This window comes from Vombatus ursinus, unplaced genomic scaffold (assembly GCF_900497805.2).
Source record: "Vombatus ursinus unplaced genomic scaffold, bare-nosed wombat genome assembly UNPS02014830.1, whole genome shotgun sequence".
NCBI classification, from domain to species: domain Eukaryota; kingdom Metazoa; phylum Chordata; class Mammalia; order Diprotodontia; family Vombatidae; genus Vombatus; species Vombatus ursinus.
In genome coordinates, this window is record NW_020954608.1 from 29039786 (window position 1) to 29062734 (window position 22949).

At 35.1% G+C, this 22949-nt stretch overlaps 1 protein-coding gene across 3 annotated transcripts in view; it reads right to left on the reverse strand.

The window, feature by feature from the left end:
- Positions 1–22949, reverse strand: part of OPTN (optineurin) — a 54204-nt gene that overhangs the window by 26228 nt on the left and 5027 nt on the right. For all 3 annotated transcript variants that reach the window (XM_027838782.1, XM_027838781.1, XM_027838780.1), the window contains exons 2-8: positions 18811–18989; positions 17987–18189; positions 14088–14261; positions 12071–12144; positions 7426–7560; positions 1598–1700; positions 317–432 (exon numbers count right to left, since the gene is read on the reverse strand). In XM_027838782.1, coding sequence (XP_027694583.1) covers positions 317–432; positions 1598–1700; positions 7426–7560; positions 12071–12144; positions 14088–14261; positions 17987–18189; positions 18811–18976 — 971 coding nt within the window. In that variant the 5' untranslated portion in view covers positions 18977–18989. The remainder of the gene's footprint in view (positions 1–316; positions 433–1597; positions 1701–7425; positions 7561–12070; positions 12145–14087; positions 14262–17986; positions 18190–18810; positions 18990–22949) is intronic.

The window sequence follows — 22949 nt, forward strand, 5'->3', positions numbered from 1 at the left end:
AAAGATTTTTCCAATTAAAAAACAACAACTTCTTCCTCTTCTCTCCCCCTTTAGTTGAATGTTATTGCTAACGTAATCTTCTTGGAAAGTTTATCTTACTTTGTAAAATACCTCACAGAGAGGCATTTTTACACACACACACACACACACACACGAAGTAAAAGGTTATCAAAAGTTATAATAGCTTTTCACATATATGCCTGAAACCATTATGACATTAGGTTTTTCTGACTTTAAATTAGAAATAGGTCTGTATTAACTCTACATGTTTCTTTTTATTTTCCAAATGCAAATTAGCTCTATCCTTTATTCTTACTTTTCTTGAAGCCTCTTCTTCATCAGTTCGGCTTCACTGAGTTTAGTGTGAGCTTCTTGGAGCTCTTTAAATAAAGCTGTTACCTGGAGGTTCAGTGTTTCCACTTCACTTCCAACCTGTCCAACAGAAAATTCAAACACACAAAGGTGATTACTCCAGATTTGCTTTTCTCAAAAAAACAAAATAAAACAATTCATTTGTTTAATTATTCTGCTACCGGTATTTTGTAAATTTGAAAATAAAGATATTAATAGTGATGGAACTGTTTTCAATGTCAATACTTCATAAGTACTTGTTAATGTACTTTTAAAATAACTTATTAAAGGTAGTTTTTGGAAATAGCTCTCCTTCCTTCACATCCTCAACTGATTCTGTCAGAATAAATGACTACATCACAACTTTAACCATGATTGTGGTTCAGCCTTAAATTTCCAGAAATACAACTCTGTTTAATCAGCCCTTATTTATCTGGATCTTATTTTTTGATTCTCTTAATGTTAAGAATCTTCTCCATAAAGGGAAGTAATATCTTTTATGAAGTCTAAGAGGAGTCAATCACTTTTTACAACGAGCTAATTATTGAGTTAGCGGAAGTGGAAGCTTCTGTGACTTCCTGGTAAGCCTTTGGGTTTCAGTTTCCTTTTTCAAGCTTAGATGGTTAAGCAGAAATGAGGTTTTTATTTAAATGTTGTATTTTATTGTATCCCACAGAAACTTCTGTGGCTACAAAAACTTCCTTGTTTTGGCTTATAGGCTCTTTTATGTTGACTTGGAAACTTTTATAAAATGTAACCACCTTTACCTAAATCTTCTACCTTGAAGCCATCAAGAAGGAGAAAGTCTCAAGAAATTTTCTGGACTATCTCTACTTTCTGATATTTCAATTGTGTCTGGCCCCCAACTGATCCAAATATTAGGTGATATATAAATTCTCAAGATAAATTCCCATTTTCACAAGACCTGCCTTTTTTGATTTTCCTAGTCCCTTAAGAGATTCAGGGAAAAGCTGCAACATAGGCCTGACAGCAGTAATACCTGGTCCAGGATTTCCTACATTTACAAGAATGAAGATCTGGCTCGATGAATTTTACACAGAATGAAATTCAAATCAAGAAAAGAAAACTTGAGAGTGATGATAAATATTTAGAGTAAATAGAATGTCTGTGTTCCCAAAGCAGATGATATATCCTAGGGATGAAATCAGTAACATAATGCAGTATTCATCTTATAGCAAATCTATGAAATATGTTAGAGAAACAGTCTTTGAATTCTGTTACCCACAGTCTCTATGCTTTGTTCCTTTTCTTTTTCTTCTCCAGGGCCCTCCTCAGTCTGGGTGCCATTCTCAGAATGATCTCTTGCCTTCTTTTCTAAATCTGCAAGTCTGAGAAATTTCAGTGTTACTTTCATTGAGGTCTGAGGAGAAATGACAATTGCAAAAGTGCTAACTGGAACATGGTTATACCATGTTTAGAGACAAATTATGGATTTGCTCTTTTAGGACAAAGTTGGCTGACAGAGATTTAAGATACAGTAAGCTTAAGAACTAATACAATAGGTGGTGCAGTGGATAGAGCACTGTCCTTGGAGGCAGGAGGACCTGAGTTCAAGTTCAGTCTCAGACCAGACACTTGACACTTAACTAGCTATGTGACCCTGGGCAAGTAACTTAACCCCAATTACGTCACCAAAAAAAAAAAAAAAGAACTAATACAAAAAACAAGGATGGTCCTAAACTAATCTGGAATATATGCCTTGTCTGTCCTCAACTGTAATATTCAGTGATTTATTTTAATCTCTCTGTATGTACATCTGGCCTTTCCTGAAATGTGGCTCTCCCTCACACTAAACAGGGCTCTTCCTTCGTGGAGGAGATTAATTTGCCAAGCCCTGGGACAGAACCACATCACTTTTTACCTGGACTATTAGAATAGTCTTCTAATTTGTCTCTCTAACACAAATTTCTTCATATTCCAATCCTTCCTCCACACAACTGCTAAAGGGATTTTCTTAAAGTATAAGTTTGACCATGTCATTTTCCTCTCTATAAATTCCACTGGCTCCCTGGATCAAATATAAAATCCTTTATTTGACATTTAAAGTTCTTTATAATCAGATCCCTTCCTACTTTTCCTATATCCATGATCAAATGTAAAACTATTTGGAATTTCAAAGGACAAAACCAGGTCGCTTCCTACATTTTCAGTCTTCTTATAATTTGTTCCCTTCTACACACTCTACGATCCAGCCATCCTGTCCTACTTGCTGCTCCTCTAACATGAGACTTGTCTCTGTGCCTTTGCCCTGGATGTTAAAATACCTACTTTCCCTTATTAATACCACTTCTTAGAATCCCTAAATCCTCCTAGGATTCGTCTTAAATAATACCTTTTGCAGGAGGTCTTTCCTCCCTGTAGCTATTGTAGCCTTCCCCTCCTAAGGTTATCTTCTAACTACTCTGTACATATCGGATGTGTACCTATTTATTTACATGTCTCCCCCAGAAGAATGTAAGCTTTTTGAGGGCAGGATATGGTTTTTACCTCTGTATGTATCCCCAGTGTTTAGCACAGTGCTTGGTACATAGAAAACATTTAATAAATGCTAAGTGATTTATAATACAATTTAAGATCTGGAATGGCTAGGCCACCTTTCCTTGCATTTCTTATCATTAATTCCTTTGATATTCTGGACCTTATGTTCTTCCAGATGAATTTTGTTATTGTTTTTTCTAGCTCTATAAAATAAATTTTTTGGTAGTTTGATTGGCATGATGCTGAATAAGTAAATTAATTTAGGTAGAATTGTCATTTTTATTATATTAGCTTGGGCTACCCATGAGCAACTGATATTTTTCCAATTATTTATATCTGATTTTATTTGTGTGAAGTGCTTTTGTAATTGTGTTCATATAGTTCCTGGTTTTGTTTTGGCAAGTAGACTCCCAGATATTTTATAATGTCTACAGTAATTTTAAGTGGAATTTCTCTTTCTAGCTCTTGCTGTTGGGCTTTGTTAGTAATATATAGAATTCCCAATGGTTTATGTGGGTTTATTTTATATCCTGCAACTTTGCTACACTTGTTTATTATTTCAAGTAATTTTTCACTTGATTCTCTAGGATTCTCTAAATATATCATTTGCAAAGAGTGATAGCTTTGTTTCTTCTTTGCCTATTCTAATTCCTTCAATTTCTTTTTATTCTCTGATTGCTACTGCTAACATTTCTAGCGTAATATTGAATAACAGTGGTGATAATGGACATCTTTGTTTCACTCCTGAGCTTATTGGAAATGCTTCTAGCTTATCTCCATTACATATAATGCTTGCTGACAATTTTTGATAGATGCTATCTATCATTTTAAGGAAGACTCCATTTATTCCTATGTTCTCCAGTGTTTTTAATAGGAATGGGTGTTGTCATTTGTCAAAAGCTTTTTCTGCATCTATTGAGATAATCATATGATTTCTGTTAATTTTGTTGTTGATATGGTCAATTATGCTGATGGTTTTCCTAATATTGAACCAGCCCTGCATTCCTGGTATAAATCTTACCTGGTCATAGTATATTATCCTCGAGATAAATTTTGTCATCTTTGTGCTAATATTTTATTTAAAAATTTTGCATCTATATTCATTTGGGAGATTGGTCTAATTTTCTTTCTCTGTTTTGGGTCTTCTTGGTTTAGGTATCAATACCACATCTGTATCATAAAAAGAATTTGGTAGGGCTCCTTCTTCACCTATTTTCCCAAATATTTTATATAGTATTGGAATTAGTTGTTCTTTAAATGTTTGATAGAATTCACTTGTAAATCCTTCTGGTCCTGGAGGGTTTTTCTTAGGGAGTTCATTGATGACTTGTTCAATTTCTTTTTCTGAAATGGAGTTAAATATTTTATTTCCTCTTCTGTTAATCTGGGCCATTTATATTTTTGTAAATATTCATCCATTTTACTAAGATTGTCAAATTTATTGGCATACAGTTGGGCAAAATAGCTCCTAATTATTGTTTTGATTTCCTCTTCATTGGTGGTGAATTCACCCTTTACATTTTTGATGCTGGTAATTTTCTTTTCTTCTTTTTTTTAATCAAATTAACCAAAGGTTTATCTGTTTTATTGGTTTTATTTATTAGTTCAATGGTTTTCTTAATTTCAATTTTATTAATCTGTCCTTTGGTTTTTAGAATTTCTAATTTGGTATTTAATTGGGGATTTTTAATTTGTTCTTTTTCTAGCTTTTTTAGTTGCATGCCTAATTCATTGATCTCTTTTTTTCTCTATTTTATTCATGTAAGCATTTAGAGATATAAAGCTTCCCCTAAGGACTGCTAATAATTAATGAAGTTTTTGATTGTTATTGATTGTTTCTATGATGTGTTGTTTGACCCACTCATTCTTAATGTTTCCTAAGAAGCACAAAAACAGTACTGTTACTTCTAGCTCTGTACTAAGGCTTTTTTATGTGATAAGATACTGAATGAAAGTTGGCTCACTTCTTTCTTAGAACAGAAAGTTACTGTTATTGAAAATGCTTTTATACCATTTCAACCAACTGACTGTGTGTGGTTATATTTTACACAAATCTAACAGCTGTGTTACAAAGATAACAAATGTTCATTTAATTTGATGAAATAGTTATCACCATGTAACATAATGTTCTGACTTGAACATCAAACTTGAAGCAACAAACCAAGTGGATATTTTCACATACAGAGGACTGAGGACAATGTACCCTTCATGGTTCTCTAGCTCAGGGGTTCTTAACCTGGAGAATGTGAAGCTAAAAATATTTTTCTAACTGTATTTCAATATAAATGTAATCTGGTATATTTTATTTTATGCCTTTAAAAATATTATCCTGAGAAGCGGTTCGTAAGCTTCACCAGACTCCAAGGAGTCTAGGATCCAAAAAATATTAAGAACTTTTGCTCTAGATAAACTCCACCAAAAAAAAAAAAAGAAAAATGGTAATAGTCAAGAAGTATAAAATGTATTCTATATAAGAAGAGATAAATGCTATTACTTAGTGTTAATATTAGGTATGTAATGTATAATAGGAAGGGGCAAGGGAATAAGTATTTATATAATCCCTACTATGTCACAGGCACTATGCTAAGTAAGTACTTTACAAATATTCTCTCATTTCATCCTCACAACAATATATTATAATTATCTAAGTATATAATAAATATTATATATGTAATATTAAGTCCAGAGCCAGTCTCAATCAAAATCACTCTCTATACTTAGAGTTTGGGAGCTTCTCAGTCCCAATTTGTCCGTGGCTGTCAGGCAGTACGGAAGTAGGGAAAAGGACAGAAAAATGGCCACAGAAATCTTTAAAAACCACTCTGACTCTTAAATGCAGAGCTGAGTTAGGGACAAGAAAAAGACTTTGTGGAAGTGGAATTCCATGCTGTCAGTGTCATTTCAAGGACGATTTGGTGACTTTTTCTCATGGTGCCCTTGGTGAGACAGTGAGTTATCCACCCTAAAGGGTAGCCCTAGATCACTGGCTATAATCTGAAGGACTGAACCCCACTTCTTCCATGCTACAACCTAGGGTAATACTTCATTTGAAGATAACAGCTGTATAAGATAGTTTCTCTGTATCGATCATGCTAAAAGAATACAATTAGTAAATTTATGTGTTATGGATCTACTTAATTAAAATACACTTTGATTACCCATGGCCAATAAGGACCTAAGGAACCAAGAAACACTAGAAACATCCCCTATCAAGGATTGGCAGTTTTGCCAGTATGAGAACTCCCTCTGACCATTCCATAACTTTGAGCCTTAAGTAGAGCTGTCTGAGGCTCAGAGAGGTTACGTGACTTGCAAGTAGTTACAAAGCTGCCAAGTATCAGTAAACCCAGACCTTTCTGATCCCAAATCTGGCTCTCTATCCACTAGGCCAAACTACCTTTCAATCTCTTGAAAAACAAATACCACCACCAAACAATAATTATTAGCCTTAGTAATAGAAATGTAAAAAAGAATCATTATTAATTTGCTTCTTTCCTGACTTTAAACATACTCTTTTGTTTCTAAATCAATCATTTTAAGATATAACTTTCCTTCCTTGAACTATCTTTCAGTGAGCCTTTCCCAACAAAGAAAAAAAAAAAATAAACCAGTTAAATGAAACTAATTGGCATACTGACTGCACAGGCAACATTCCATTCCCACAACTTTCTGCCTCTCCAAGTAAAGGAAGGAGGTGCATTTTTTTCATTTCTTCTCCATCTTTGCTAGTATGTTCATTGGTTTAACCAACTAGTTGAAGATGATATAACCAATCATACAATATGAAGATAGCAAGTAGAGCTGTTAAGGACATGCATTTTAGAGTCTTGTGATAGGGCCCAAATGAGATAGGCCCTCAGAGGTCCTCCAGTCCAGCCTGTACATATAGCAGAAATCCTTCTCTAACTCTCCCAACAAGTGTATCATCCAGCCTTTGCTTGAAGATCATTATACTTCCATTTAGCTCTAAATGTTAGGAAGCATTTTATTATATGGAGAATAAATCTTCCTCTCCACAGCTTCTAACACAGAAGCTCCTACTTCTGTCCTATGGGGGCCACGCAAAAAGTGTCATGCTATTCAGGCATGGGACATTGATAAAATTTAGTAGCTAGTCACCAGTGTCCCTATTTTATAAAGGTGCTGATTAACAGGAAGGCTACAGGGAAAATATCAAAAAGCCCTGAAGTACCCCAACCCTGACTGTCATTAGCAGATTAAAGTTGAAATAGCTAAATTAAACCTCTTCCATTTGAAGTAATTTTGGGTAAACTGATTTTTAAAATTATATTTAAGTCATAGTATTAGCCTCACTTTCATGAAATTAATAGTCATGTTAACAGATGTAACTATCAGAAAAATAAAACTATTTCATATCATCAAAATCACACATTCGTATAACTTTAAAAACATTTCCAAATACTCAATGAAATCTCACAATGATGCTATCAGGCAAGGAAAACAATTCTTACTATGGGAAAATAGACTTCTGTACTTCATGTTTTAAAAAAATTCTTTTGTAAAAATTAAGAGGTCCAGAAAGTGTTCTAAATATAATGTATATGTGTTTTATACCTGTCTTTAGCTGCCCGGAGTGCAGTTTCAAGTCTTTCCACCTTCTGATTTCCTTCCCTGAGGCATAGTAGAAGCTGACTAACAGTTAATTCCTCAGATTCCAAATAATTCTTTGCCCCATCCACAGATTTGTTCCTATGCAGAGAAAAAGTGTTGCTTTTTAGTACAACTAAAGAACAAAAAGTTAAAACATTTGGATCAGGAAGTAAAAGTGTTATAATTTAAAATAGATTATTTCATTTAAACATGGTCTGTTTTAAACAGACTACCCTACTGAGCATTCATCAGCTCTTACTCATTGAAACAGTTTTAATCACATACCAATCTTTTCTGCTGTTTTTAAATGAAATAGCAAAGTGAATACAAAACAATGCTCTTATAATAGCCAAGCTGGGCTCACTCAGCCAAAGGGGGTGTTCCCCTTTTTTTCACAGCACTTCACCAGCACCTCTCTCATGCACTAAAGTTCCATTTTGTAGTCTAGTTTTTTGTTACATGTCTTATCTCCCCTACTACATGAAGTTACTTGAGGGTTAGAACTATGTCTTTATTATTTTTGTTCCCCTCTCAAATCTGTTTTGCAAAGAGAAGGCTTTCTGGTTAACTGAGAGTGAGTTCTGGGGATAATATAACTGGCGAATAAACTCAAGTCAGCACCCAGAAAGGTTCTGTAGGCTTAACATATCAGGTTATGTTTCAAGAGATAGGTGAAGATTTAGGAAGCTGTAACAAGTTAAATTCCTGGAATAGGTGAGGGCATGTCAAAAGCAAAATATATCCTGAGAAGGAACTGGAATCCTATAGTAAGCTGTCTGAGAACAGTAAGGTCCCAGGGATGGATCCTTCATAGTAGATAAAGGCAGTGAGAAGCTAAATCTGGATCTTTGTTAGGCAATAGTGAATTAACAGAATAGCAAAATGGGATGTGAATAATTGCCTATCTATCAATCAATCAATATTTATTAAGTGCAAAGTATGTGTCACACACTGTGTGCTAAGTGCTGAGGATAGAAAGAGGCAGAAGACAGTCCCTGTCCTCAAGGAGCTTACATTCTAACAGGGGAGATAACACGCAAACAAATATATAAAAAACAGCTATATACAAGATGAACAGGAAATAATTAACAGAGGGAAAGCACTGGAATTAAGAAAATTTTCTAATTAAAATGTTTGCTTTTAGTCCAAGTAAAATGTTTTCTCCTTGTCAATTTTAATGATAATGATAACAGTAAGTTCCTAAGAAGACAATAAATAGAGCAAAGGAATTTGTAGTCACTAAAAAGTTAAATAAAGTATCTTAGAATAAATGTAGCTAGGAAGGAAAATTGACTTAAAAGTTTAAATCAAAAATTGCCTTCTTTCCCCCTCTTTTCTGTGCTAGAAAAGTCTTCTAACAAAAACAAAGAAACAAGGAGTTATCAGAAGAAAAAAGAAAAAAAGTTGAGGAGGGTATCAATAAAAATACAGTTTAGATTATTAATTAATTCAGAGAATTTAGTTCATCTTAGACTGACTTAACTCATAAAAACTTTGAGCTTGTAAGAAGGATGAGATACATAGGTAATACAACCAATTTAGAATATAGGTCTATAAAAAAAGTATATAAAATGCTTTGAGATGACAAGATGGACAAATCACTTCCAGTTGTGAGGAGGGAGATGGTAAAGATCAGGGAAAGTTTCAAAGAGGATGTAGCATCTGAACTGGGTCATTACGGACGGATATGCTGTCAATAGGAAGCTTTGATAATATCAAATGACATTTCTAAATCATAAAAATTACAGAATCAGCATTGGAAGGGCCTTAGAGGCTATGAAGTCCAACCCCTTCCTTAAGAGTCCCCCTCTATAATATACCTCACAAAACGAGGTCTTCCTGTGTTTGCTTGAAAATCTCTACTAAAAGGAATCCCTCAAAGTAACTGATACCATTTTTGGATTATAATTGTTAAGCAGATTTCCTCATAGGAAACCTAAATCTGACTCTAAAATGTCTACCCATTACTTCTAGTGTTGTCCTCTGTGACTAAGCAGAACAAATCTTATCCTTTGTCCACACTTCCCACAATCCACTCTTCAAGTATTTTAAGAAAGTCATATCTCCTACTAAGTCTTCTATTCTTCAAGTTAAATATCACCAGTTTTTTCAACCCACCCTGATATGACATGATTGCAAGCCACTTCATCACTCTGGTTGCCCTCTGTCCTATTAAATGTGTCACTCAGAACTAAATGGACACAAACTCCAGATGTGATATGAACAAGACAGATTACAGTGGAACTATTGCCTCCCTAGTCCTGGACACTGTTTTCTTAATACAGCCTAAGATTTCCTTCACTTTTTTGGCTGCCATCACTGTTGACTAATATGAAGCTTGCAGTACACTAACTCTAACCTTAAAATTAAAGTACTGTCTATCCAGTATTACTTTTCTCATTTTATACTGTGTTCAAAAAAATCAACTTTACAAATGTAACAGTTTACATTTATTTATCTTTCTTGAATTTTTTCTTCTAAGACAATGTTCTGGCTTATCAGGATCTTTTTAAAATGCTGACATTGTAATCCAAAGTGTTAGCTGTTCCCGTGTGTTGCATCCTTATGTCATTTGCAGATTTTTATAATTCTTTCTAAAAAACAAACTATTAAATAGCACAATGCCAATGGCAGATGCTTGTAGCACTTCAGTAAAGACCGTCTTTCAGAAAGACAAGGACTTGATGACTATTCTTTGAGTTTAGCAATTCATCCTGAGCCAAATCCAAAAGTACTGTATTTCCTAGTCTGCTTTTTTTCATCTAATCCAGAATACTTTGGGAAAATATAGTTATCAAGAAGCATTTATTAAGTATGCTATCACCCCACTGCCTCTAGAATAAAATACAAACTATTTCTGCATTCCTACCAAATGGGTCAACTTGCTGTTTTCAGTACACAAAAGACTATCTTTTGCCTCCATGCTTTTAATGGTCTTCCTTCTCAGTTCTATGTCTTGGAACTCCTAGATCTGTGGTACACAGCTCCTTTGAGGTTCAACTCAAGTACTACTTTCAAGAGGCCTCTCTGCAGATATTAATAGACCCTGCACCAAAATTATTTTGTATTACCTTGTATTAATCTTGCATTTATTTATCTGTGTGTGTACTTTCCTCTCAGTAGAATGTAAGTTCCTAGGTCGCTTTTGTTTTTGTCTTTGCATCACTAGCACCTAGCTTTTTGAACTGTATCTCCCCTTATATGGGTACATAATACAAAATATAAAATATTTCATGAATATTAAAAAAATGTAAAAATACCACATTTTGAAGCTATGCATTTGTCAAGTTACATTAAAAAATTAAGATAATTCAATGTACACACTAAAATAAAATACCAAACTTTTCTGACACCCTTTATTTAGTAGAGGGATGTAACACTAAGAATTATTCAGAATAGTTTAACTTAGGGTTGCCAGTAAGAGGTCTACTAGTTCACTATATCACTACTCAAACATTTTTAGAAACACAGAGTTTCCCATTCTATATTTCCTCTTTTAACTAAGCCCCCCTTCCCACCCCCACCCTGGCTCTCTCACATTTCTGTGTTCCTACTTCAGTCATTTTTAGTTGTATCCGACTCTTTGTGACCTGATTTGGAGGTTTTCTTGGCAAGGATACTGGAGTGGTTTGCCATTTCCTTCGCCAGCTCATTTTACAGATGAGGAAACTGAGGCAAACAGGGTTAAGTGACTTACCCAAAGTCACACAGCTAGTAAATGTCTGAGGCCAGATTTGAACTCAGGAAGATGAGCCTTCCTGACTCTAGGCCCAGCACTCTAGGTATTGTACCACCTTGCTGCCCAACATGCCCCCACATCACCCATCTAATCTTTAGTTGGGACAGATAATAAACTCATGTTTATGTGGCACTTCAACGTTTAAAAAATACTCCTGTCAGGATAATCCTATGAAGCTAAATATCATTACCTCCATTTTATAGACAAGAAAACTTAGGTAAAGTGACTTCCCCATGGTCATACAGCTGTTAAATGTTATCAGCAGGATTCAAATCAAGGCCTCCCACCTCCAGATCCATCATTCTTTCCACTAACCAAGATGCTTCTCAGGTTATACAGACCACCCTCCTCACGCATTATACATTAAAAGTAATACAACTCATTCATGTGCAAGATTATAAAGTCCTTAGTTATCCTTCTGTGTGAGCATGATAAACAAAGGATGGCAAGAGGCAAATGTTATGTTATAAAGATGCAGTCTTTTCAGATATTGAAGAATTCATTGGTGTAGATATTAGGAGACTTGGATTCTACTCCAATTTCTACCAAAGACTTATTGATTGAAAGCGAGCTGTTTCACCTTTTTATCCTTTCTCCTCTTGTCTGGGGAACATAAAATACCTGGTCCTCTCTCTTTTACATGCATTAGCTGGTCTTTAAAGCAATACTAAATACCATTACGGTTTTTTATTCATTTTTATAGTTATAGTGAATCACATTTAATCACAAAATTCTCCAAGAATTACTAGTATAAATGCATGAAAAGTTACATTTCTGCCCACCAGAGGATGAAGTCAAGATAATTAAAAGGTTTTTCACTATAATGCTTTTTTGATATATTTTAAAGTAACTAGTCTTTATTCTACCTACTTGTCAATGGGGTCAGGTGTCATCAACCCGGGACCATTCTTGATTTCTTTTAGAGCTCCAGTCTCATCTCCTTCCTGTGAAATTAAAAAAAAAATAGGCAGCCTTAATAATTAATAGATATCAAAGACAAATGCTTTATCTTTACAATCAAATGAGGGAAACTGAACAGATAAAGCAAGAATTTTAAAGACACTCAATTCAAGGAACCTATGAAAAATTCTTAGTATTTAAAATGTTTGATTCATTCAAAGTGAATGGAAGTTAACTTTCCCCTTTTTATTCAATATCACAATGAATTAGGGTCCTTTTTGCAGAGTTACTCAGAAGGTAAAGATATTAATTTGGCCTTGTAAAAGAGAAACTCTTGCCTCCTTCTCTAGTAAGTCCCTCTTTCCCTTCAAGCAAATAAGGCAAATAAGGCACACATGCTAGTGCCATCTCCTCACACCTCCCTAATGTCTTTTACATTTTGGGAAAAGAGATGAATGAAAGTTACCATAACCAAAGAGGAAGAGACAGACTTTTCACCTTATAAGGTTAACTGAGTAGTATGTCTTTTCCAAGATGGTTCTTGTTAGATACATATTATGGGCTACATGATCTTTAGGGCATAGGGAAGACTGAGACTCGACATTGACACAAAATACATTTACATTACAATATGCCCAAAGGAAAAAATCTTCCGAAAAAGATTAAAATGGCTATAAATTATTTTTATTGCATGAAGTCTTTCAGATTATTAAGCAATATTTCCAATTCACTATAGCAAGAAAAATATTTTTTATCCTAGCTTTGAGTGACAATTACAATATGATTATTATTCACCTGTGAATAAGAGTGTCTTAGTATTAGACAGCTTCAAAAGAGGGAATTTCATTTAGGAACTTCTGATATAGTGGGTGGTTTTTCTGAATTTATCAATTTATTTGAAGCAAACAAAGCTCTTTAGAAAAATCCATTAGCTTTTAGTAACCTTCAGTAACTTGCAGAATGGGAATAGGTACAAAATTTAACTCTGTTTTCAAGTTGAGAGTTATAAAATCTCTTTAATTTTATGGCTATAAATCATCTGAATGAGTGTGGTTTAGATGTATTGATTACTGAAAGTTATTTTTAAATTGTACTTACTGTACTTTATTTGCTGCCTGCTTAGTTTACTATACTAAAGTCATACCTTAGAGACTCTTTTAAGCTGATCATAAAAAAAAAAAAAATCAAGTATTATTAAGCACCAATTTGCCAGGCACTATACTGTCATTTTTGGTTGCCACCAAAATTACTGGTTCTTTGGAACACAGGTTGTTTTTCTTTCTTTCTTTCTTTTTTTTACACATATACCCACATACTTTAGTTTTTTAGCAAGACAAATATTTTCTCTCATTTCCTTCAAAAGAAATTAAACTCTGTCTTAGAAAAAACAAGAAAGATGATAATGAATCTGTCCTCCTAGGGATCTTTCAAAACCCACCATCCAATCTCATCGAGCGATAGTAAAGCAGAGGCTCCCACAGAGTTTATCTTCATTTTTTGCTGCCTAACATGTTTATTTAGATACTATAGTGATACGTGTTCCCCAGAAAAATTTTGAGGAAAAAAACATGTGTCACGCAATATCTGTTAGTATATTTAATTTTGTGACATCATGTAAATGCTGGTTTGATGGAACTAGATAAAGATCATCTATTAAACATCTGATGCCATTCTGCTGACCTAGACTAATGACTAAATCAGAATAGTTCTTAATTTAATGTATTCCTTCTAATTCAATTATAGAATGTTTGTTTGCTCATAATCCAAAAACAAATCAACACTTCTTGTTTTGAAAAGCAACCAGTATCTCGTCTCAAGTATTTTAGAGTAGTTTTTAAAAAGGGGAATGAATTCCCCACATCAAGTAGGCTGTACTTAAATTTCTTGTGCCACCAGAATGGGGCATCATTTATCTTTCCTGCATCAGAAAGAAAAAGTGACAAAAGATAGTTCCCCTGTCTTTAACTGGCAGTATTTTATAACTTACAGCCATTCTAATTTCAACAAATGAGTCTTCAGAGGAGCCTATGTTCAGCTTCAGCTGTAATTCTGATACAATGCCGAGTAAATCTGCCTTCTCAGCTTGAAGACGAGTAACTTGTGTCTTTAGTTGTTCCATTTCTTGGTCTGTCCTGGGAATCCTGGAGTCACCAGTGATGTCCTGAAAATGGCAAGTTATGCTAAGCAGATTAGCAAATAGAACAAAAAACAAGCCACCAAATTTGATGCATTCCAAGTATTAAATTCATTTCCCAGGCCATCCCTCTCTTGACTAGAACTCTTGACTTTCATTCGGCAATTTAAAAAATTACTATATGATAAACATATAAGTACTTTATTGTTTTGAAATTCAGGAAGATGGAAACCATTTTATGCTCAGAAAGAAAAGGTTGACAGTCTAGAGTGGCAGAAAAGAAAGAATGCTGTGTCTAGAGTCAGGAGAAGCTAGGTTCAAATCCTGGCTCTGCCACTTAGTACCTTTGTAACCATGGGCAATTCATTGAAACTCTCTGGGCCTCAGTTTTTTTTTTTTTTCTGTAAAGTGAGTATGTTAAGCTTAGTGACCTCAAGGTCTCTTTCAGCTTTAAATCTATGACCTGGAAATCAACTGGATAGAAGCTGTGCTGGAAATTGGACCTATGGAATGTTCTTGAATTTTAATTCAAATTTTAATTTCAAACCAAATGTCTATTAAGTACCTACTATGTGCAAGGTATTGTATCATTGGTGATAAGGTGATACAAAGATGAAAAATGATATAATCCTTGCCTTCAAGAAATTTATAATCTAATAAATCTAGTTCCAGAAAATAAAGGCAGAAGCTGTCATCCTGCAAGCACTAACTCATCACATTGAGAAGATCATACAATCAGAAAGGGTCATAGTTTACTATGTCAGTTCTCTCCCCACCCCCAAAATCAGTTATTGATATTCCTGTTAGGTAAATGCAAAGCAAAATGGTAAAATGCAAGATTATTTGACAGCCAGTAAAAAAAGATATCTAAACTTAACCAAAGTAGACCTTTGCATGCCGAGATCCTGCACCAAGGAATGTCTGGTTGTTTCAAAACTTTGTAGTTGTCTTGACACATCATGTATTGATATAATATTTCTTTTGTATATTTTATGTCTTATACATGTGTTTTCATCTTGGAATTTTAAGTTCTTAAAGGCAAATCCTTTGAAAACCTTAAAAGGCTATATAAGGGAGGAACAATTCTATATAACTTCTTTTGTACACTGCCTAACCTAGGCCAAGGAATATGCAATTAGGGATGTAAATGCTTTCTGATAATTTTAATGTTATTCAGTGCAACTTCACAGGGCAATCAAAAACTCAAGCTATGGCCTGAAAGCTTTAATTGAGGAAAAAAGGTTGAAGCAAATGACAGGTGGAGAGGATAGCCTAAGTAATTAATGCTTTAAGGGAAATCCTTAATGAAAGGGAAATTTAGGCCAAAGCATGGAGAAAATGGAGCTGGAAAGCAAGGTTTGGAAGAAGAAAAAGATGACAAAGTAGAAACAAAGATGATACTAGCAGTCACTCTCCCAAGAATGCTGGGCTCCCAAAACTACCATCTCACTACTAGGTCCTCCTTGCAGCTCATTTCAGTCTGCTTCCTGTTTTGGAAGAAGCCACCCAAGCCCTACCTTCTGATCTCAATATCCCTCAGCTCTCTTGAAACTTGTGGGCAACTGCCCAAACAGACTAACTGTTTCTGGAATCTTTCCTCTCAAACTACAATGTGATTGGCTCACAGCAAGCTAAAGCCAACTGTCAGCTCCCTTAAGGCTAAAGGAGAAGAGAGATAAAATTTATTTTCTTCTTCTAAAATGATATACCATTGTATTGCTCATATTTTCCAAGTGAAAATTACCATTTTATCTTGACCTTCCACAAATTTAACTAGTGACAAATTCCAGAGTAGAAAGTTAATGTCCTTTGAAACATAAGGGTTGAATTATCAGATGCAGCAAACATGATCTCTGCTGAGTCACCGACAGGTCTGCTTCTAGGTGATACTACACCACGACTTTTCCTTAGTCTGTGGGCAGGCCATTTAACCATCAGCTTTTCAACAAAAGGCCTGTGTGATCTCTGAGCATGTCAGGTAACTTCTATGGGTCCTGTTTACCTTCGCTACAAAGTGAGGTGTTGGCCTTAGTGACTTCTTTTTTTTTTAATTTTTATTTTACTTCATTTAATTCATGGAATAAAACAATCATTTCCATAACATTGTACAATAAAAAGATGATTGTACATGAAACTGCAAATCTACTAGGCACAACTTGCTATTTCTTTCAAATATATATCAGAATTAGCATGTCAATTTCTTTTTTTCATTCCTCCCTCCTCAACCTCCCATCCCCCACCCCCCATCCCCACCTCCGTCCTAGAGACCACTGGACCTCAGTGGCTTCTAAAGTCCCTTCCAGCACTGAGTGTATGATCCTGTGATGACTGTAAACACATATAAATAACACTCAAGCTTCCATCCCTTCTACTGCTCTCTCAACATTCCCTTTTCTTAATTCTCTCTCATTCATTCATTTGCTGCTTCTTCCCCATCTGTCCAAAAATTAGTAGTTGATCAAATTCATAGTAAAAGCATAAATATAAATATGAACTCACTTCACCCACTTAACTGGTGCCTTACCCCAACCTAGTACTTTAATCTTTATTGGGAGAAAAATTCTACGTTTTGTGTCATGGACTCCTTTGGCAGCATGATGAATTCTATGGACTTTTCAGAATAATGTTTTAAAATGCGTAAAATAAAACATATAGGATTACCAAGGAAACCAGTTATACTAAAATATAGTTATCCATTTTCTTTTTAATGTTTACAGACTTCTGGTTAAAAATTTCTATTCTAGATTTTGGACAAACCTTGTAAAGGAGAATAATCATAGGATCATACACTTTAGTCAATAAAATCCTATTCATGGTTCTTTGAAATAAAGGGCAAGGATTTCAGGAGAGAAATTCATTTTCAGCCCCAACTTAATGGTGTCATAGTGAGGTACTGTCTTATAATCCTGAGGAAGTGCTGTGTCTAGTACTTAATGTATACAAGGCTACAAGCTTGGGTAATAAATTTTTTTCTTCAGGTTCTTTGGGCTATTTGTGCTTTAGTAAGGTTAGCTTATTAAGGTTAATCAATGGGTATTCAGTGACATTTTAAAAAAGTTTTCACACCATTTTTTGAAAACTAAGAAAACAACCTTTAAGTTTTGGATTATGTAGAAAGGGCAATATGAATAAACAAAAAAACCCTAATTTTTAAAAATGTCGTCATGTGACTTTTAAGGACGTACTTCTATTGCCAAAGAATGGGAGTCCTAAATATCCTACATGGAATAGAAAAAATGTTTTGTTTTTTTTTTGTTCATTTTTGAGAGACTGGGTCTTCCCTAGCTCTCCTAGTCTGGATATATAATGGCCACCCACAGGCCTGACGCCAGCTGCTTATCTGTAGGAAGCTCTGACCAGCTCCATTTCTGACCTGGACTTCTTCACCCTTCCTCAGACATGTGAAACCCTGTGAGGATGCCCTTTGTGATCTCCTTTAGCCTTACTACAGCTCAGAACTCCAGACTTCAAGCCATGGACCAGCTTCCTGGGGAGGCTACAAGGAGGCCTGGAGGCCTGGCTTGTCATTTGTAAATAATACTTGTATAGAAGCAACATTCCCTAAAAGAGGTTAAATATGCTCCCCATTATCTTGTTTATGTTATAAATTTCCTCAGAAAAACTATTCTGCATAAACAATACAAAAGTTAACTCCAGCACAACCAGAATGAACAACGATTTTAGTCCATTAGAGCATAGATCATATTCTGTTACAGTGAATTTTTTAAAAAATATGAATACACTTTGCTTACCTCAAAAGACTTTTCTTTTTTTCCTTTAAGGTTTTCAATTTCTGCTCTCAAATTTTCATTTTCATTACTCAAAGATAACAAACTCTCCTTGACTTCTTTGAACTTCAACTCAAAACACTGACGTTCTTCCTTTTGTTTTTCTGTCCAGGCTGAAAGCTCTTCAAACCGTCCCTTCATAGTTTGGTTATTTTGCTTCATGGCCTCTGTATATAATGAGGGTATCAGTTGACCAGAGAAGTGGACCAATACAGCAATTTGAAGGATAAAGTCACCCAATTAAATTTCTCCACAGATAACTCTGTTTGTATTTGGATATAAAAGCTCAACTTAGGTTTAAGGGAAAGTGAGAAAAGAGCTTAATGATGTGGTTAAAAAGGCTGGAACAGGCCTATTTCACTCTTCAGAGCTTCAGGAACCCTAAATGATGGAGTCCCACTATGAATATGAGATATTCTACAGTAGATTAAGAATTGGTTCAGGAGTCCTAGACTGGATCCCTGGACCTTTCTGGAATACAGGTAATACAGAGCTTTTTCTTTCTTAAAAAGAGAGCATTTATTTAGAATGTCTTTTGCTTTAAATTTTTTTTCAGATGTGCTACACATCAATACCCTTCATCTAACCTATGTGCAAATGCTAAACAATAGAGAGGGGTCCAGCCTTGTCAAAAGCCAAATTCTATAGACATTTCTCCCCAGGGAAAAAGAGAAAAAATGGACTATAAGAAAATCCAATTCCTAGGCCTTTACAATGAGATTATAGTTCACAAAGGCACAGGGAAACATGAGAAATAAAGATAAATTTAGAGGCCAGTTATCTTTTACCTTTTAACTGGTGGTTCTCAATAAGGAGCTCCTTCATCTGTTTCAGCATCTCCTCTGGAGTGAATGTTTCCAGGTCTGGATGAGCCAAATTCTGAGGTCCATTTCCTGTGCTTCCCTTGGAACAATCCCCATTTTCAGCTGTGTCACTCATTGGTTGGCGGGACATTGTAGCAGCTCCTCTACGACAATCACGTTAAAAAAAATATAGGTTCTTCTTCTCATATTCAAGGGTTAGATTCTAAAACACCCCACAAATAACAGAAAAATCTCAATATTTATTCCCTAACATAAAATGCTTTAGAGGGTAGTTATTTTTTCTTTTAAAACTCTCCTTTTTTCAAGGTATTTTCACTTCTTCTGAGATTAGAGAGAAAGCCACATTTATATGCTAATGGTCTTTTAAAATCTTCCTTTTAACAAGTTAAATGAAGTTCCATACTTTGTACAGTGGGGCAGGGAAAAGAAAGAGGAACCACTGGGGTAGAAACAGCATTAGGAAGCAAGAAGTAACAAATATGAGAAACCATAATTATGGAATCAGTACAGTCTCCAACAACATACATCATACAATTTTAAATGCTCATATCTGGATCTTAGCAAACATTACCAAACCAAATTTTACTATCCAGATCCCTAAATTAATATGCCCCCATCTTACACCTTCTTGTGATATTTTAGCTTCTTTGGTTTACCTTCTGCTTTCCTTCTCTAAAGATAACACTGCATGCCTAAGCCTTCAACAAGTTACAAGATAGGGCAGAAAAACAGATTTCAAAGATGAAAAAAATTCTCAAGGACAAGATACAGAAGTCTGAATGGAATTTCACTAACTTAAAAGTTTTATACATGTATTGCTTATATATTTTGTAGATTTATCAAAGTGGCTAGATGAATGTACTGGAGTTTTCTCCAGCTTATTTATTAGTCTCCTATTCCCTGGGGAAAAAAAACCAAAAAGCAAAAACCATAATTCTTTTCAAAGTAGTCTACATTCTCTGTAGAATATCTACAAGTCTTAATAGTAAATTGTGGAGCAAATAATTTAAATCATCTATAACTCAGTTTCTGTATCTTAGGCTAGAAATAATAAACACATCCCTTTTCATTAAAGTTTTCTTCTACTGAGACCCAACTCAGATGCAACTTCCTCCCAGAAACATTCCCTGCCTTTTTATGAACCATTTGCTTAGTCTTCAGGTACCTCTCTCTTTAAAAAATAGATTATTTTAGTTTATTTTGGGGACCAAGGTTGAGTGACTATTAATAAAACAAGCAAATAGTTAAGTGGAAAATGATCAAGAACTTTAGCATTTGGTAATATGTGGATGTGTAAATCTGCTGGATTACTGTGGACATTTAAATATACTTTGGACCTAGCACTCCTGCCCCATGCCACCCACCCCCTTTCTGAGAAGGCACCTGCTCACTTTTTCAGCTGCATGATAACTACTTCTGTGTCCTCCCCCTTTCAGTGTCAAAGGGCTGAACAGAATCAAGATATTCAGAACCCTGACACTGGAGAGGGTTTTAATATTCATGAAAGTTGAGCAAACAACCTCTAAAGAAGAAGAGTAGGAAAGGTGCTGGGATGATGGGGTGAAAACAAATGGAAGTCTGGTTCTGAGACTGGAGGAGCCAGTAGAGAGAGAGTGTTTTCTCAAACTTCTTCTTTGGAGGCTGACTTACTGACTAAAACTCTGCATGTGGAAAATCAATCCTCCCCTCCCTTCAAGAGCTTCCAATTCCCCACTGCTACCCCAGGAAAAATGGAAGAAAATTTAGGAAAAAAACCTTCCCCTCACTCCTGATTTTACTCAGTCTTCCTATCTGTACATCTGTGCAGTCCTTCTGGGTACAACTAGCTTAAAGCTTAAATTCTTTTTAAAAGTCTGTGCTTTCATCTATTCCAGGCTGCTCCGGTTTAGTCTAAAGTCCAAAATAAGGTATAGTAGTTGTATTTATGGACATAACACAGCATAATGAAAAGTATACTTGTTGGTAAGTCAGAAAACTGAAGAGCCAGTTTTGGGTCTTAGCTCTACCACTGGCTAATTTCCTATGACCATGTAAAGTAATCTGGGGCCTCAGCTGCTTCTTCTGTAAAATGAAGGGGTTGGACTAGACAGAAGTTCATTTTGGCACTAAAGTTCTATGACAGGCATTCCTAAGACAAGTAACGTTTATGGTGCTTTAATATTTGCTGTTTCACATATATCATCTCATTAGATACTTGGAAAAATCTTTGGAGGCAAGTGCTATTATTATGTTACCAATGAGGAAACAGGATCATAGAGGTCAAGGGACTTTCCTAGGGTTACATAGCTATCAAGGAGACAGATGCTAAACTGGAGTGTTCCTGACTCCAAGTTCAGTGTCCCCTCTACTGTGATCCATTATAGTGCCCTTTCCCTTTGCTTTATTTCCCTAATAGGAACACAGTAACCTTCTTAATGGAACTCAAGGAATGAGGTTTTACATAATCAAATATTCTGGTTAATGGAGTGTTAATTCACAGTTAGTAGGATTTAGAGCTGAAAAGGACCTTAGAAATCACCACCTAGTCCAGGGACTCAATGGCCCCTTGGGCCTCTGATGGAGCTTATGGACCCTTCTCAGAAGAATGTTTTTAAAATGCATAAACTAAAATACAAAGGATTACAAAGAAAACCATTTAGAAGATACAGCTGTTCAAATATTTAAACAAGTTTATGTACCACAGGTTAAGAGCCCCAGATCTAGACCAATTCCCTCATCTTAAAGACAAGGAAGGGACAGTGATTTATAAGCTAATTTTCAAAGAATTTGAATACTTAGCACCAACACTATATTGATTAAACAAGATCTTTTAGGTTTTGCAATATTTAAAGTTCATCATAATAAGTATCTACTACCAATCTATAGTAATATGGTAGTATTGGTTAGTAGAATAATAACTAATAGAGAACTTAAAATATGAATACTTGGCAAGTGTCTCAAGGACTGCTTTCATTTGGGCAACTGATGATAGAGAATAAATCCTTACATTTTACAAGTTTACAGACACAAGAGTACCAATTCATCTATAGCTCTAATAGTGACAGTTCATATTTACATAATGTTTCAAGGTTTATAAAGTTATTTTCTTTACAACTCTTTGAAGTAGGTAGTGAAATATCCCCATTTTATAAATGAGGAAACTGAGGCACAGAGAGAAGTGACTTCCCAGAGGTCACAGAGATAGGTCATTTATAAGTCAGTGCCTATAAATGAACCTAGGTCTCTTGCCTTCAAGTTCACACAACACTTTCTTCACTACAATGGGACAGTGGTCTAATTTTGTTACTAATTCAACTTTAACTTCACAGTCTTCAGCAAAATGGCATTTAAAGGTTAATTTATTCAAGTACATGATTTTGTAAGATTTCACTAATGTGGAGTAAATTAAGCTACCTGGTAGGAATAACTGCTAGAGGTATTCAAACAAAACATACAAAGTTTTTAAAGTGCAGAGTCCAAATTCCTACCTAATCCAAAACTACCTTCTATAGGATCCTGAGAAATTGTCATCTAGACTGTGTTTAAATACCTCTAGTGATAATGAGCTCACTACCTCTTGAAGCAGATACTGGCTCCACTGTTGGACAGTTCTACCTGTCAGCAAGATCTTCATACTGAGATGAAATCTAACTTTTTGTGGCTTCTACATACTATTCCTTTAAAACATAAGTGTCAAACACCTGAAGCTGCACAGGGCCACAACACTCCCCCAGTGCCTGTGGAACCGATTAAAATGTAATTGGGAAAATTTAACAAAATAAAAATGTAGTAAAATACTATGTTTAAAAACTGAGTGATTATAATAAAAAATTATAAAATGCTAAATCCATAACCAAAAAGCATCTTTAGGCCTAGTCAACTATCTTACAAATTGCAGGACCTTGGTCACAAGGGGGACAATGTTTTTTTCTTTTTCTTTTTGGTGGGGCGATCAGGGTTAAGTGACTTGCCCAAGGTCACACAGCTAGTAAGTGTTAAGTGTCTGAGGCTAGATTTGAACTTAGGTCCTCCTGACTCCAAGGCCAGAGTTCTATTCACTGTGCCGCTTAGCTGCCCCTTTCTTTCTTTCTTTCTTTCTTTCTTTCTTTCTTTCTTTCTTTCTT